Source organism: Antennarius striatus, chromosome 2 (assembly GCF_040054535.1).
Source record: "Antennarius striatus isolate MH-2024 chromosome 2, ASM4005453v1, whole genome shotgun sequence".
In the NCBI taxonomy this organism is placed as follows: Eukaryota; Metazoa; Chordata; class Actinopteri; order Lophiiformes; family Antennariidae; genus Antennarius; species Antennarius striatus.
In genome coordinates, this window is record NC_090777.1 from 24254199 (window position 1) to 24269527 (window position 15329).

The following is a 15329-nucleotide window of genomic DNA, read 5'->3' on the forward strand; positions in this document are numbered from 1 at the left end:
TCTCCAAGCTTTGATGTTAATGTTTTTCTGCTGGTTGCAGACCACAGAAGAAGAGCTGTTTGGCAACAGTAAAGAGAGTCCTGCCTTTGTTGAGTTCCTGGAGTTTCTAGGAGAGAAAATTGAGCTGCACAACTTTAAAGGGTAAGGATCAGAGTTTGGTTTGAAGGCATGAATACACTCTACGCTATTCATACCATTGATGCCAGCTGCTATTTACATTTAATCACTCTGGCCGTATGACTGATGGTCGTGCTTATGCAGCATTAGCAGAGAATATCTTGTCAGACATGGTTTCTGTGTGCTTCCAGTTTCCGAGGGGGGTTAGATGTGACTCACGGGCAGACTGGCACAGAATCTGTCTACTGCAACTACCGCAACAAAGAGGTCATGTTCCACGTGTCCACAAAGCTGCCTTACACAGAGGGGGACGCCCAGCAGGTAGTGTAATGCAATACTGAACTAACACACCTTTTATGATTCACAACAAGCAGTCAGACAGGTTTCCTGCGGATATTGTAATGTCATATTTTGCATGCACATCCCTACTGTCAAGCCAAACAACAGCAGCACATCTTATGATAAATTTATCATAAACTGAATGTACGCTTGCAGCAGCCCTCCATGAAAATAACTTAAAAAGTGAGTTACAAGCGATACGTCCCTCTCAGGACCTGCTTTCTCGCTTATTCACACAGACGCTGGTTAATTAACACAATCTCTCACACAATTTGCCTTTGTGGCCTGTTCAAACAGACGAGGTGATGTTTGGTGTGAGGCTCCTGTGAGCAACACTGTCCAAGCTGCCGACAGGGGAAGCAGCACCCCCTGGTGGTGGTGTGTAAATAAACACACTTTCAACTTAGAGACGTGCAGATAGGGTCTAATTGTTGATTTTTGTTGTTGATTGATTTTTTTGTTGATTATTTTTTCCTTTGCTCTTCACAATTTATGAATTTTTTTCAGTGATTTTTCGAGCTCTGCATTGGCTTTTGCAGTTAAAGATTAAACCAACTTTACCGATTTAGACAATCTTAGTAATTAATCATCAATTAATTATCAATTTTCTGGATAAGCAACAAATTCCTCTGTCATTGTTTTTCAATTTCAATTCCAGGCAGGTTCAAATGTTTGGCTGCGGATAAGAGGACTCATCTAATTGGCATTGGCATTCTTTCACTTACGCATGCATGAATTCAGCTGAAACAAACACTGACAATTACATCACCGCTTCGTGGGATGTAAATATTTCCTCTCACACAATATTTTGTGATGTGTGTGGTTCATGTGTTAACAGTTGCAGAGAAAGCGGCACATAGGGAACGACATCGTGGCGATTGTATTCCAAGAGGAAAACACTCCCTTTGTTCCCGACATGATCGCCTCAAATTTTCTCCATGCCTACATCGTGGTCCAAGCAGTCAGTCCCTGCTCTGATAATGTTCTCTACAGGGTAAATTTTTTCTTTTACAGTGGACTCACCTTGTTTCCTGCGTCACTCTACAGAAATAATCAAGCTTTATTTTGATTTTAATCCTTAGGTGTCAGTGACAGCCCGGGATGATGTACCTTTCTTTGGCCCAACCCTCCCAAACCCTGCTGTCTTTCAAAAAGTAAGAGAAAAACTATCTTGTGAATCACACCTTCTGCATCCTCTCTATTGATCCCTATTGATGCCTTCCCTTCTTTTCTAGGGCCCTGAATTCCATGAATTCCTTTTTACTAAGCTCATCAATGCCGAATACGCCTGTTGCAAAGCGGAAAAATTTGCCAAATTAGAGGTGAGTTATTTAAAACGTATTTCTGTCATTTTGCATCTGCGGCCAGAGAAACACAAAATATAATCTCCTCCTTCATGTTAAGGAACGAACACGGTCAGCCTTGTTGGAGACCCTGTATGAGGAGCTCCATGTGAACAGCCAGGCCATGATGGGCGTTGGAGGAGAGGATGACAAGTTGGAAAACGGGAGTGGAGGAGGAGGGGGATTCTTTGAGTCCTTCAAGGTAACTGGAGAGGCGGCAGCAGCGGCTTCGAACTGACGGTCTCTCTTTCTGCAGCTCAGAAGAAATGGGTTTGATGAGAGATTACACTTAGCGTAACTTAAAATTAACTGTAATAGTTGGCTTTGTAATTTTACTCTAGATAGCAACTCTGTTAATTAAAAACATACCATTTTTAACTCATGTATCTGTGCAAGAAGATGCAGCCAGTAGATTTATGTGAGGACCGAAGAACCAGATGAAAGCTGATTCAAAACTGCTGACATAAGTCACCACCCGTGAAACCTGAATTCGTCGTGGTTTGCATACATAGCAGGATAATTCACTGCCGGCTGTAGCTTCATATAGCAACACATTTGGGGGTGTTTTCCTTCAGGAACAAAGCAAATAGGTTTGTGTCCTATTGTCTCTACATGTCAGTGTCACTCAAAGACTGTAAACATACATTACAGTATTTTATGCACTATAAGGCGCACCTGAAAGCCTATAATTTTCTCATAAACCTACCGTGCATCTTATAATCTGGTGCACTTTATAATGCAGAAAATACTGTATGTTTTAGGAGCCATGTAAAGCTAGCATCAGGGGTTCCATGATTGTTCTGTGCATACTTGGTATGAAAGGTGTCTTCTTTCTGGATCCATGCAAACTGTGGACGTTAAGTTCTTTATCAGTCTCCTTTATGTCAATCAATGGGAATGATGAGAGGCTCTCCTGCTGGATCTCTTCTCTCTTGGCTTCCCAACATTCTCTGCTGTTGCTTCCCGGCTGTGTGGTGCTGCTGCGCTCTACGCATTTCCAATGTTTGGTCACTTGTTCACATGATTCTGTCCCATTTGTGTGTGATGATGTGACCGGATAAGATGAAGGACTTCTTCCATGCCTTTACCTCTTCCTTCATGTCTACAAAGAGGTGCTTTGGACTTTAACTTTCTCCTGGCTGCTATTAATTTCAGGGTGATCAGACATCTGTGATCCACTAAGCCCCTTCTACTCGCCCTCTCTCCTCTTACCCCACCCTATCCACACACAATGACTCATCTGAAACCCCCCCCCCACCTCATCCTCTGGGTGGTGAAGCTTACCAGTGCACTCTGTCGCTTCCCTGTCTGTCAGGATTAGAATCGGGCCAATGCTCTCCACATGCAGTGGTCAGTTTTCAGCCTCGAGACTCCTCTGGGCCTTCACACACGATGCTGAGAGGTCACAGGGTTCAGCGCCATCTGAATGTATCTCCTCCTCCTCGTCTCTCTCTGTAGCGGGTGATCCGTAACAGGAGCCAGTCTATGGAGTCGCTGGGTGTTACTAACAAGAAACTGCACACAACCTCCACTAGCTTCAGCAGCAGCTTTAACCACGAGCCTGCAGAGAGCCCCAAATTCCCACGGATAGTAAGTACAGCCCCACCCCTCCTGGTCACGAGTGGGCCGGGTCTCGCTCCCTCTGACTCCTTCAGCAGTCTTCTCGACTTCATGCACCACTTCTTCCTTCACTTGCCTGCTGCACTTCCTTGTCACAGCAGCTGATGACTGTCAGGTTGAGTAATCATGCCTGGGTCTTTAACTCTTTATATCACGAGGGTGTCTCATTTCTGCAAAGCGACCGGTCCATCCAGGTGAATTTCTCCACTGCTTCTTGTACCTACTGCTCTCTTAAATCCCTGTGCATCTACTTTGTTAAATAAATAAGCTCTCACTTGAATTCTAATTGTCATCGGTCGCGTTTTCATTGCATGCATGCGAGCTGGAGGGTGTGGACTTATTTATTTTTTGATGATCACAGTATTGACATGTGGATCAAGGGTGAAACCCGTCACCGAGTGAAATCCTTGTATCTCTAGTTTTCATTTTAAAGAATTGGTTCTGTGATGAGTGTAAATAAAAGCTCATAGAGGAGCTCTTCATCCCTTAGTTTAAAGAAAAACATCATTTATTATAAGCTACAAGGTCTTCACTAGCGGTGACTATGCATATGCTGCTTGTATTAAAATGTATGAATAAAAATTCTGCATTTACTATGAAAATAAATATAAATTCACCTCTTCTCTCTTTCTTCTTTCAAACGCACACATTGTCTTCTATTGTTGCATCACAAACTGTGTTTCCAGCTCAAATAATTATCAACCAAGTGTAACTCAAGCGTACCTGGAGCACCTGTCTAACCTGATGTTTAACATGCTGAGTGTCCTTCGATGCTGTTTTTATCTCTTGTCCATCCTCTGTCTCGCAGGCGTATGGCTCACCTCACCCATTCAGCTGCCTGTCTTGCAACCATGGAGCCAAAAAATGTCTCTTTGTGTATTTTCCAGTGAACATGTGCTTTGTATTTAGTTTGAACGACATGACTTTTTTGCATGGTACCTCATATATATTTGTATGTATCTCATGTTTTCTCTCCCCCACCCCTTTACCCTCCTTTCTTTCTTTTGTCCTCTGTCTCCTCTCTGTATCTTCTCTTCCCTTGTGGCTCAGTCATTGCTTATCCCAGGCAAAAGTCCCAGTAAATATGGACGTCGAGGCAGTGCCATAGGGATAGGAACAGTAGAAGAGGTTCATGTCTAATTCTAATTATTCTCTCACTGCTCACGTTGTCCTCTTTGCTCCTTTTTTTTTGTCTGCATGGCTCTATGTATTGCCACCACAGTCTTATATACTATATACTGTATGTCTCTGTATTCACAATGTGCATCATGTGTTACAGATGTCTGTGTATATGTGTTACAGAAAAAGAAATCTTTCAATCTGCAATTTATTTAATGGAAGAATATAAATATTCTCCCATTTAAAAAAAATTGATTCATCATTATTTTTTAAATGTTGATATAGAGAAAATTCTAGTATTAATCGTCACAACCTGATTTGTGGTGTGAACGTGGCACATAGACAATAGAAGTAATCTTGGAGGGGTTGGGGCACACATTTTGGCACATTGACTAATATCCATTTGCTCTGTCCCAACTACTTTTCTACCCTTTTATGGTGTCTCTGTAATTTAATTTCAGTATTCTATGTTCTCTATTTGTAAAAATATTGAATATGAATGATTTAATTACGCTATAGTGAAATTGAAAAAAGAAAAAGGGGGGGAAGAAACGTCTTCCTCCTCTTTTAAGCCCAAGTGAAAGAAAAGCTTATTCAAGTTTGTATTTGGAGGGCTTTAAAAGGGCAATTTAATGAACAAAGCAGTCGCTGAGAGAGTTAGCGGTCGACCCCGGAGCCTTTAAATCCATCTTTCATCTCCTGCCTCAGTGCTCTCTGCTCCGGCTGAAAGACCGACACCAGGGCTTGACATTAAAGCATATTTAACTTTTTTTCACAACTGTAATGACTCAGAGGAAGCTGTTCAGCCTCATGATTCAGGGTGACTTGCATTTGAAAAACTTTTCCCAGTAAATACGGTATAATGGATAAATATTGATAACCTCTTGAGATTCACTTAATATATTCAAAGATATTTGAGGTGTTAAAAATGCTTTGACTTTGAAACTGGGTCTCCTCTCTCCTTGGCAGTCATTGATCATCCCAGGGAAAAGCCCCACAAGGAAAAAGTCTGGTCCTTTCAGTTCCAGGAGAAGCAGTGCCATCGGTATCGAAAACATTCAAGAAGTCCAGGAGAAGAAGTGAGAAAGACTTTTGCTCATTATCACTGCTTCTGTGTGCTTTGACTTCTTCTACTCTATGTAACTGAAGCCTCCTAATAGCAAATATTAGTGATTTACTGGTGTTTACTTGCTTTTGCATGCAATCTCATTAGCCTTTCCTGATAATGTTTTTGTGCTGTGGCTCACGTAGCGGTAAGGAGAACTCCTCAAATACCCAGAAGACGCCTGACAGCGGTCACGTCTCTCAAGATCCCAAGTCGGACAACTCGTCCAATCAGAGCTCACCTGAGATGCTCACAACCACCAAGAACAGGTGTGTGTAATAAATAGGCTGCTCGGCAATCCTCAGCTGTGTCAGCATTCTGAAGACCTGTGTCCTGAACATGAGAGGAGGTTTTGTTGTGGAGTGGCTAACCCAGGATGTAGTTCTTGTCTCGGTGGCAGGGCTCCATCCATCCCTGAGGGTCAAGACCTCTCCCGCTCCTCCTCCAATGACAGCAGCCTGGCCAGTGTGGTGGAGGAGAACGAGACGGAGGCCACAGACTATGACACTGGCATGGTGGGTGCTATAAAATGAGCTATCAGATCGTCTTTAAGTCTGACACGCCACTAAATGTTGCCGCGTCCCTCCAGGAGAGTCTGTCATCCGCCGGGACGCCACACAAACGAGATTCCCTGACCTACATCACCTGTCTGGAGGACAGCATCAGCAGCACCAGTACCAACAGCCGTGGAAACTCCCCAGGTGAGAGCGGAGACGTGTCTGGAGAAGCAGGTCTTTCAAACTGAAATGGGTTTGACCTCTGAAAACCATTACAAGTTCTCAAAGGTGGATTGTAATGGCTAGAATCACCCTCGCTATGAAAAGATAGATGCTGACTGATTTGCTGATGCATAACTAATGAAAATCAGTGTTCTTATTATTAATGCATGATTTTTTTTTTTGCTGGATATATCATTAATTCCACTTGCTTGTCATTAAAAACTAATTAGGGTAGTATGATTCTAAGTTTAATGATGTAAAACCATAATGGACCACAGATACATTAGTGTTACCTCACATGATTATAAATCTCCTTATGGTGTCATTTTACCTTTACGTATTTCCCTTCCATTTCCTAATATTTATAGATAACTCATTTCAAAGTCAGGATTTGCTAAACCTACAGTTTGTCTGGTTTGACTCATCCTTCAGGGCCTGGTAAACCTGATCGAGGGAAGGGGACAGACATCCGAATCAAACTGGAGCGACCGCTGGATCACCACTCCTCATCGGTGCGTCTGGGATCATTTGCTTTAGTCTAGAATTAAAATGATCCCTGACTCTTTATTGCCCTTGTTTCTTTCTGGCTTTAATTCATTTCTGTGTTCTACATCTAATGTGAGGTTGTTCTTTGTTATGTCTGTGCTGCTGCTTGTGCAGAACTGTTAGCTCCGCCCACCTGGTTGTAATCCTGGATCTCCATCTTCAGGTTAGATTTTCTCTAGTTGACTACATAACTAATGAAATCTAAAAAGTGTATTTTTTGTATTATATATATTTTTTTTTTTTTTTGACTTATCAATCTCTTTCATTCCCAAAGCATTCCCATAAGTCATAATCCCGCTGGGAAAGAAGACATGTGCTGTCGTTTGTGATGATGATGACCAATGAGGAGAAGGAAGAAGGCGAGGAAAATGGGAAAGAAGAGATGACGCATGTGGAGCCTGGCCGGTGGTGTCGGTCAGTGAAGTGGAGAGCTGCGTATCCGTAAAGGTGGAGGAGAACGGCTCACAAGGGAGCCAGCTTTTGCACAGTGTCATATCCTTCCACTCTGTTCTTTGTCTGATCACGAATCTGTTGCCTGGTTGTACGTTTACTGCACCTCTTGTTTCAAAAGGGCACAAATCTAATAGTTTCAGTTGTAAAGAAGATTCTTTACATGTGATTTCGGTTTAGTTTGTCCTTTTCAAGCCCAGGTCTGCTGAATATCCAGGGTAAAGACAGTGCCACTGAGCTCCTTGAAGAGGCTGTAAAACAGATTTTCTTTTTGCAGCGTGGAAATGATGGATTCCTCAAATCAAAGCTCCATTAAGATCTCTAATGTATTGTTAGCACCAAATATTCAGCATCAGATGTGGGTACCCTGTAATACAACATCTAATGTTCTGATCGATGCTGTTCAGTGGGATTATTTGCTGGCTAAATCCCAATAGAAGCCAATTTAATTGTAATTATCAGCCAAATCTAGATCGCAAACATGAAGAGAAAAATGTATTGTAGATGACATGAAATGGCCTTAACTTACAGATGCAATTTATCTATTTCTCACATTTATTTAAAGTGTTTTATTTGACTTGTGTTCTACAACCAACAATTGGATTAAGAGCACCAGTGTCTTTGTAATTGGTGTTACGACTTAGCACAGTCTGTATATTCTGCTAACGTGTGGATATAACCATCAGTGACTGATTAAACTGCTCTGTCTGTCTTGTCTGGTGGTGACCAATCTCCACTTTATGTTTTTGATGTTTTTTTTTCTCTCTCTGCTACGTGTTATTATTTATTGATTTGGTTCTTGTTGAAGTGGCATAAATGGTTATACTGTAAATCTGTGGTGACTACATAAAGCACCATAATTAGACTATTTGTTGCTTTGGAGTAAATTACAATCTTGTCTTCTGTGAAGCTCACTTTCAAGGCTCAGTTCTCCTTCAGTGCAGTAAATTTGCAGTGCAATTCTAATAAAACAGTGAATATTTATTTGCATTTAAGTAAGGAAATAACTCAGCTACTGCTACTGATTTTGTAAATAGTCTGAGTGCACAGTGCATAATGTGTGGGCCTTCGGATTTAAAACGGCATTGTTTAACACCTTGACATTACTGCCAATTAACAACTTATAGTCGGTTAATTTTGTGCATCCTGTCTTTTAAATGTTATTTTGAGAGGGTTTTGTAGAAGAAGTTTATTTTAAAGATGCTATTTAGACTTTTCTGCAAAAGGGAAATCTTACAGTACATCCTGCTGATCATTTCAGTTGCCTTACCATCACGCAGTGATGGTGGAAGTATAGACAGGAACGCAAGCAGTTAATAGTCAGCAGGATTTACCATAAAATGAATGTTTTGTTGTCGCTGTTGTTTTTATTGTAAATAAATGCCCTGAGAACTTTACGGACTCGTGCTCACACTCTCTTTCTCAGCTATCCTCAGTTGAAAACTCGTTCTTTGACTTTTTTTTACACATTTTTTGCGGACCGCTCCAATATTCTGACTACCACATAGTGAAAGTCTCTACTGCAAAAGGCCAAAAAACTGTCGCTGTTCCACTTCCCATCATCTTAATGAAAGCTTAAGAGAGAAAGCCCCATGAATAAATGATTTGATATGGCTGCCCCATAACTGGAGCGATCTAAATGTGGAGGCTTCCCTCCTTATATCACTGTGTCATATGAAGAAAGAAATCTATTCAGCCTTATTGGGTCAGAAGGAAAGGCAACAATCTGATAAATGGAATTGACTTACGAAAACAACATTATTTTGTATTTTTTCTGAATATGTTTTAGATGAAACTCCTAAGAATCAAAACAGCTTTCTTTTCTGTAAGGTGCACCTCAACACCTTTGGGCTCTGCTAGATTTTGATATCATTATCAATATATCATTGGTAATACTCGTCAAACAGATGGCAACTTTGATCTGGGATTTTTGCTTGGTTTGGAACCAAAAAATAATCAATCAATCAAGTTTTATTTATATAGCGCTTAATCATGGCAACAGACATTTCAAAGCACTTTAACAGACAGAGAAGCCCAACTGAACCCTCCAGAGCAAACATAAGCGACAGTGGGGGGGGGAAACTCCCTCGTTGAGGAAGAAACTCCGGGCAGGACCCAGACTCTTTTGGGCGGCCATCCGCCTCGACTGGTTGGGTGGAAAAGAAATCAAAGGAAGATAAGAACAGGGTCAGAGAGACAGAGAGAGTGGCAGATAGGCCAGATAGAGACAGTGTCAATATGGTTAAGGTTGTTTCCCACTCCTGAAGTCAAGGTGCAATTACAGTTGCGTGGATGACTGTATGGCGGCACGGAGGAAGAAGGGAAGCAGGACCCCAGCTGATGGATAAATGAGGGGTGGTACTGGTGGGCTTGGAGGAGAAGGTCCACAGCACATGGAGAGATGGGGGTGATACTGGTGGGCTTGGAGGTGCAGGTCCCCAGAGGAAGGTCAACAGCGGATGGGCGGATGAGGGGTGGAGCAGTATGATGACACAAAGGAAGAGAGGCAGCAGGACCCCAGCCGACGGTTAGGTGAGGGGTGATACTGGTGGATGGGAGGTGCAGGTCCACAGCAGATGGTCCACAGCGGATGGGTGGATGAGGGGTGGAACAGTATGGTGGCGCGGAGGAAAAAGGAAGCTGGACCCCAGCCAATGATTAGGTTAGGGGTGGTACTGGTGGGATGGGAAGAGCAGGTCCATAACGGATGGGCGGATGAGGGGTGAACCTGAGTAAAACCTGTGAGGACATAGAGCACAGAGACTCCAGGGAAGAAGTTTAGTTAGTAGGGTGTGATTGGAGACTTGGAGAGTGAGATCAGAGAGGAGGAGGAGTAACAGAGATGGTTGGAGAGAAGGGAGAGGAGAGAGGAACTCGGTAAGTCTGAATGTTGAGTCTCCAGCAGTGTAGGTCTATAAGAAAAGAAAAACAAAACAAAAAGAAAAACCCAAAATGCAGTAAACCAAGTTGCCTTAATTGTAAAATTTATGAAAAAGAAAAGTTTTAAGTCTAGTCTTAAATAGTGAGAGGGTGTCTGCCCCCTGAACTGAGGTAGGGAGGTGGTTCCACAATAGAGGGGCTTGATAGCAAAAGGCTCTAGCCCCCGTCCTACTTTTATAAATTCTAGGAATCACCAGTAGGTCAGTATGTTGAGAGCGTAATGCTCAAGATGGATTATATGGAACTAAAAGTTCCTTCAGATAGGTCGGTGCCTGGCCACGAAGGGCTTTGTAAGTGAGGAGGAGTATTTTAAAATCTATCCTAGCTTTCACAGGAAGCCAGTGCAGAGAAGCCAGCACAGGAGAAATATGGTCCCTGGCACTGGTCCTGGTCAGAACACAGGCGGCAGCATTCTGAATTAGCTGATGAGTCTTCAGCGACTTTTTGGGGCAGCCTGAAAAAAGTGCATTACAGTAATCTAGTCTGGAAGTGGTGAAAGCATGGATTAATTTCTCTGCATCATTCCGTTTTAAAATACGCCTGATTTTAGCAATGTTCCAGAGATGGAAAAAGGCCGTTCTAGAAACCTGCTTAATGTGTGTGTTAAACGAGAAATCCTGATCAAAGATGACACCAAGGTTCCTCGCAGTGGTTTTGGCCTCAAACGTGATGCCATCCAAGGCTATCACATCACTTGGCACTACATCCCTAACAGTTTTTGGGCCGAGCACGATGACCTCAGTTTAATCAGAATTGAGATGCAAAAAGTTCTTGGTCATCCAATGTTTAATCTCTTTGATACACGCCTGTAATTTGCACAACTGATTGACTTCATCAGGTTTAATCGAGAGATATAATTGCGTATCATTGGCATAACAATGGAAATTGATGGAGTGTTTCCTTATCAAATCACCCAGAGGAAGCATGTATAAGATAAACAGTATTGGAGCAAGAACCGAGCCTTGAGGAACTCCATAGCTAACTGTAGTTGACTGAGAGGAGTCGTTATGAACGTGAAAAAACTGGGAACGGTCAATTAAATAGGACTTAAACCACATCAGTGCTGATCCCTTAATACCAATTGTTTGGTCCAGTCTTGACAGAAGAATATTGTGGTCAATTGTGTCAAACGCCGCATAATGGCAGGTTACTCAACATGAATTAAAATCAAAAGTAGTTATTGAATTATAAATGTTTTTAAGACAGAGAAAAAATTACAGATGCGTGTCATATAGCCATCACATTTCCATCAGGGTGAGGTTGCTTTTCCTTAGACATAAAACAATAAAGGCCTTCCCACTGATCTTTAAGCTTATTATTTTCCCATGATTTCCCCAACAGTTTCCCGAGTGTAATAATGTCCATGAAGTTTTTTATATTGAATACATTTATTGAGCTTTTTAAACATTCATCCTCAAGGTATTTGTGTTAACTATTTGCTAATTTATACTTTAATATAAATACAAACACAAATACACATTTTTCTATCTTGAATAGTGTTTATAGAAAACTCATGTGTGGCCCGTTAGGGGTGAGCACAATCAGAAATATAACATCTGAGTTATTTTCCCAGAGCTACAAAACTTTGGGGTGTTTTTTTTAATAAAATATCTTAAAAAATGGATGGATGGATGGATGGATGAATGGATGGATGGATGGATGGATAGGGTTGCTGCTCAGTTGCCAAGATCATCCTAAAATGTGAGCAAAGGGCAAAAACTTTCAAAATTTGCAAAACTCAAGACATAAAGGATGTAACTCACTTGGAATTGATTTAGACATGTTTTGTGTTTGCATTCTACTTGTTCTTTGAAGATTTCTTTTTTTCTTTATTTCCACCAACCACTGTCAGGGAAAAGCCGAAAGGAGAAGAAGACTGTCATATAGATAATTGGTGCCCTCTAGTGGATTTATCACGTCATTATGATGATGACTAGTGTTTTCGTATAGTAGTAGTATCTTGGGAGTGATTAAAATCCCCAAGCGTCAGTAAAATAAATGCAAAGTGTTAATAGTTTACAGTTCATTGATGCGTTATAATTTGAAAAATACGCTATTCTTATACGCTAAAACCACGAAAAATTGTTATTTTCGGTCTTTGAGATCCCATTGGGTTAGCAGAGATCACGTGACCAGAGGCGCCAACCCAGAACGTTTGTAGTGTCAATTTTTCTAAAATATCTCTCTACCCATGGATTTCGTGATGTTTTCTTCACTGTCATGGGTATTATTTGATTCGCCGCTCCTGGATCACATCCGAGTTGTGACTCGGTTCAGTAAACCGACAAAGAAACAGGCATCGCGGAGGGTCATAATAGTACCGCAGACCCTTTGTGGGTATCGCTTCTCGGCCTTTTGGCTAAGATCAAGTGTAGTATCTGTTCTTATCAGTTTAATATCTGATACGTCCCCTACCCGGGGACCATATATTAAATTGATTTTTGGAGCAGGGAGATGGAATAGGGGCTTGCTCCGTCCACTCCACGCATCGACCTGGTATTGCAGTACCTCCAGGAACGGTGCACCCCCCCAATAATGTATAAAGACAAATGTTTGAAGCAACGTGGTGCTTTCATCATCATGTGAGTGAGGAATTTCCCCTCTGGGAATAATATAATATCTGTTATTGTTGTACTACTATACACAATCTGTTCTTTTTTAAGACTACAATCTGAAATATATGCTGATTACACCTCATACATACACTCAAATCTATACCCTCCCACCTCCGCATGTAGACCCACACATATAGACACACATACACATGTGCATATACTGTACAAACATACGCGCAAACACAATCACATGTAAGCACTCTCAAATTAGTACGCATACAGATATAGATATATACAGATATACAGTACATGTACATATAAGCACACAGATACGCATATACACATTACAACTCACTCACTACCATACATACATACACCCACACATTCATATCTAAATTTATACAGTCATGCATACACATACCTATATATTAACTAAAATATTATAGTCATGAAAAGAATTATTGTGTCCCACTTTTCCTGAAATTACAGCATTGGAAAACGGTTACTTGTCGCCATCATAGTGTTGAATTTAGGTACTGCAGTTCCTAAAAGTGGTCAAACTTAATTAACGGGTGGAATAATTTATATCAACATTGTATGTGATTAAGAGTGTTAATAATTATTATTATTATGAGTTAACTAAAAAAGTGAAGGTGTATCTAAGATTGCCATATCTGGTTTTAGGTGTTTTAATCGTTAATTTTAGATCTTTTTTTTTGAGACAAAATCCTTAAAAGGTTGTTTTTATCTAAAATTTATGCATGTCTAGCTTTCAGAGCACATCATCAGCGAGGGGTCATGGTCATTTTGGCCTCTTCTAACCAGACACCCCATACCTTGTGGCCACCTGGGGATATCAAGAAAATCAATCAAAAGGGCAGTGTTTCATAATCAATGGGATGTGTGGGCCTGTTTTAAGGTTATTTAAAGCATTTTGAGAATTTGCATTTATTGGTTACTGTAATATGTGGGTTTATGGGTTACATTTAGCTATATATAATTTTTGTAGGTGGGCACCAGCATCTGTGCATTCTACATTAAGAGCAAAATCCCATCAATGGCAGTTGAATTGTACGGTACTATTGTTAGTCATTTGCAGATATTATTTTATCACCTTATTTGTAGACTACACAGTAATATCTCATTTGAAGGACTGCTGTCAAAAAGTTAATATTATTGAGACAAAGGTAAGTCATCTTTTGAAGATGGATCAATTACCAACATTATATCAGTGTGAGACCACATATTTAGCCTGTGTCCAATTTAACCCGGGTTATATGATATAATTACAGTATATTCCAAGTGAGGTGTACAGACAGGTCTTACCAGATGTTCTGAGGTTGATTTGTGCCCAGAAATGTGTCTTTTGGATGTAAAATCCCTTACGAAGAAAGATAGAGAACTGGTCCTGTGCTCTGCTGGGTTTAAAATGGTGTGTGTCCCCAAGCTGAAAAGTTCCTCAGTGGAGGCGGGACATCCTAATCTTCTAAAGATTGGGAGGTTGCCTAGGAAACATTGACACTTCAGGGAGAGGTGTGAAATCTTCATCAGGAGCTGTTTATCTTCCCCTTTGAGGGAAATTATTTTTTCACTCTTTCAGTATATATACTAATATACAGTATGTACACATGTGTGTATATGCCTGTACAGGCCCTTGCGACGGGCAGCGACTTCTTGGTGCACCCCAAATGAGCAGCTTGTAGGTGGGGCGGTGTCTTGTTCAAGGGAACGTTGGCAGTTCTCAGGAGGTGAACTGACACCTCCCACTACCAGCTCATGCTCCAAACGTTTTGGCCCACCTGGGTCTTGAGTCGGAGACTTCCGGTCCCCAGCCCAAGACTTTGTGGACTGAGCTACTGCTGGCCCAGCAACACTCTCAAAGTTTCTGACAAAGTCTTGTAGACAATGTTTGGTGCTATTCAATGAATTGGGGTGATTAAATAAAAGTTTATGATCCAAGATAACATTTGTCAGTATTTTTTTTAAAGTAATGGCAAAGTAATTGTTAAGTAGTACTTACTAGCAATGACTTATCCGCTGATGTGGACCCTTCCAAGTTTCTAAGGGTGGGGGTGGGGGTGGGGGTGGGGGAGCGGGGTTGCCCTGGCAATATCGACACCTCAGGGGGAGGTGTGAGAGCCTCATTAGCATCTCTCAAAGTGTCTCACTAAGTTTGTAGGTACTGTATTTGTTTGGCTGAAGGTACTGAATTGTCTTGATTTAATAAAAGGTTGTAATCTAAAATTACATTTTAGGAAGATATTTCAAGTTATGGTGGGCTCCGAATTATTTAATTTATATTTTGGGATTGACTTTTAATAAGGGCTTCGATGCCAGTTTTTAAAACTGCACCCCTTTTTAAATAGTTTTGGACACGCTTTGAAAATGCATGCATGTAAGTTCAGCAGTTTACACAGAAATATGTCAATGAGGTTTTTTGATAAACAGTAGTGTTCTTCTCAACTCACGGGTTGTG

General features: G+C 41.2%; 1 protein-coding gene and 1 non-coding gene across 12 annotated transcripts in view; both read left to right on the forward strand.

Moving 5' to 3' along the window:
• Positions 1–8755, forward strand: part of rap1gapa (RAP1 GTPase activating protein a) — a 35609-nt gene extending 26854 nt beyond the window's left edge. For 6 of the 11 annotated variants that reach the window (XM_068328987.1, XM_068328969.1, XM_068329031.1 and 3 more), the window contains 15 exons: positions 41–141; positions 309–438; positions 1295–1450; positions 1539–1610; positions 1692–1778; positions 1861–2001; positions 3258–3389; positions 4470–4547; positions 5508–5617; positions 5790–5912; positions 6026–6158; positions 6233–6344; positions 6795–6874; positions 7023–7071; positions 7183–8755. In XM_068328987.1, the coding sequence (XP_068185088.1) occupies positions 41–141; positions 309–438; positions 1295–1450; positions 1539–1610; positions 1692–1778; positions 1861–2001; positions 3258–3389; positions 4470–4547; positions 5508–5617; positions 5790–5912; positions 6026–6158; positions 6233–6344; positions 6795–6874; positions 7023–7031 (1464 nt within the window). In that variant the 3' untranslated portion in view covers positions 7032–7071; positions 7183–8755. The remainder of the gene's footprint in view (positions 1–40; positions 142–308; positions 439–1294; positions 1451–1538; positions 1611–1691; positions 1779–1860; positions 2002–3257; positions 3390–4469; positions 4548–5507; positions 5618–5789; positions 5913–6025; positions 6159–6232; positions 6345–6794; positions 6875–7022; positions 7072–7182) is intronic. The other 5 variants (XM_068328978.1, XM_068329003.1, XM_068328994.1 and 2 more) reach the window with 5 other exon arrangements.
• A 3882-nt stretch (positions 8756–12637) lies between these two features.
• Positions 12638–12828, forward strand: LOC137590297 (U2 spliceosomal RNA). Its single transcript, XR_011034355.1, has one exon. It is a non-coding gene; the product is annotated as a U2 spliceosomal RNA (small nuclear RNA).
• The last annotated feature ends 2501 nt before the right edge of the window (positions 12829–15329 follow it).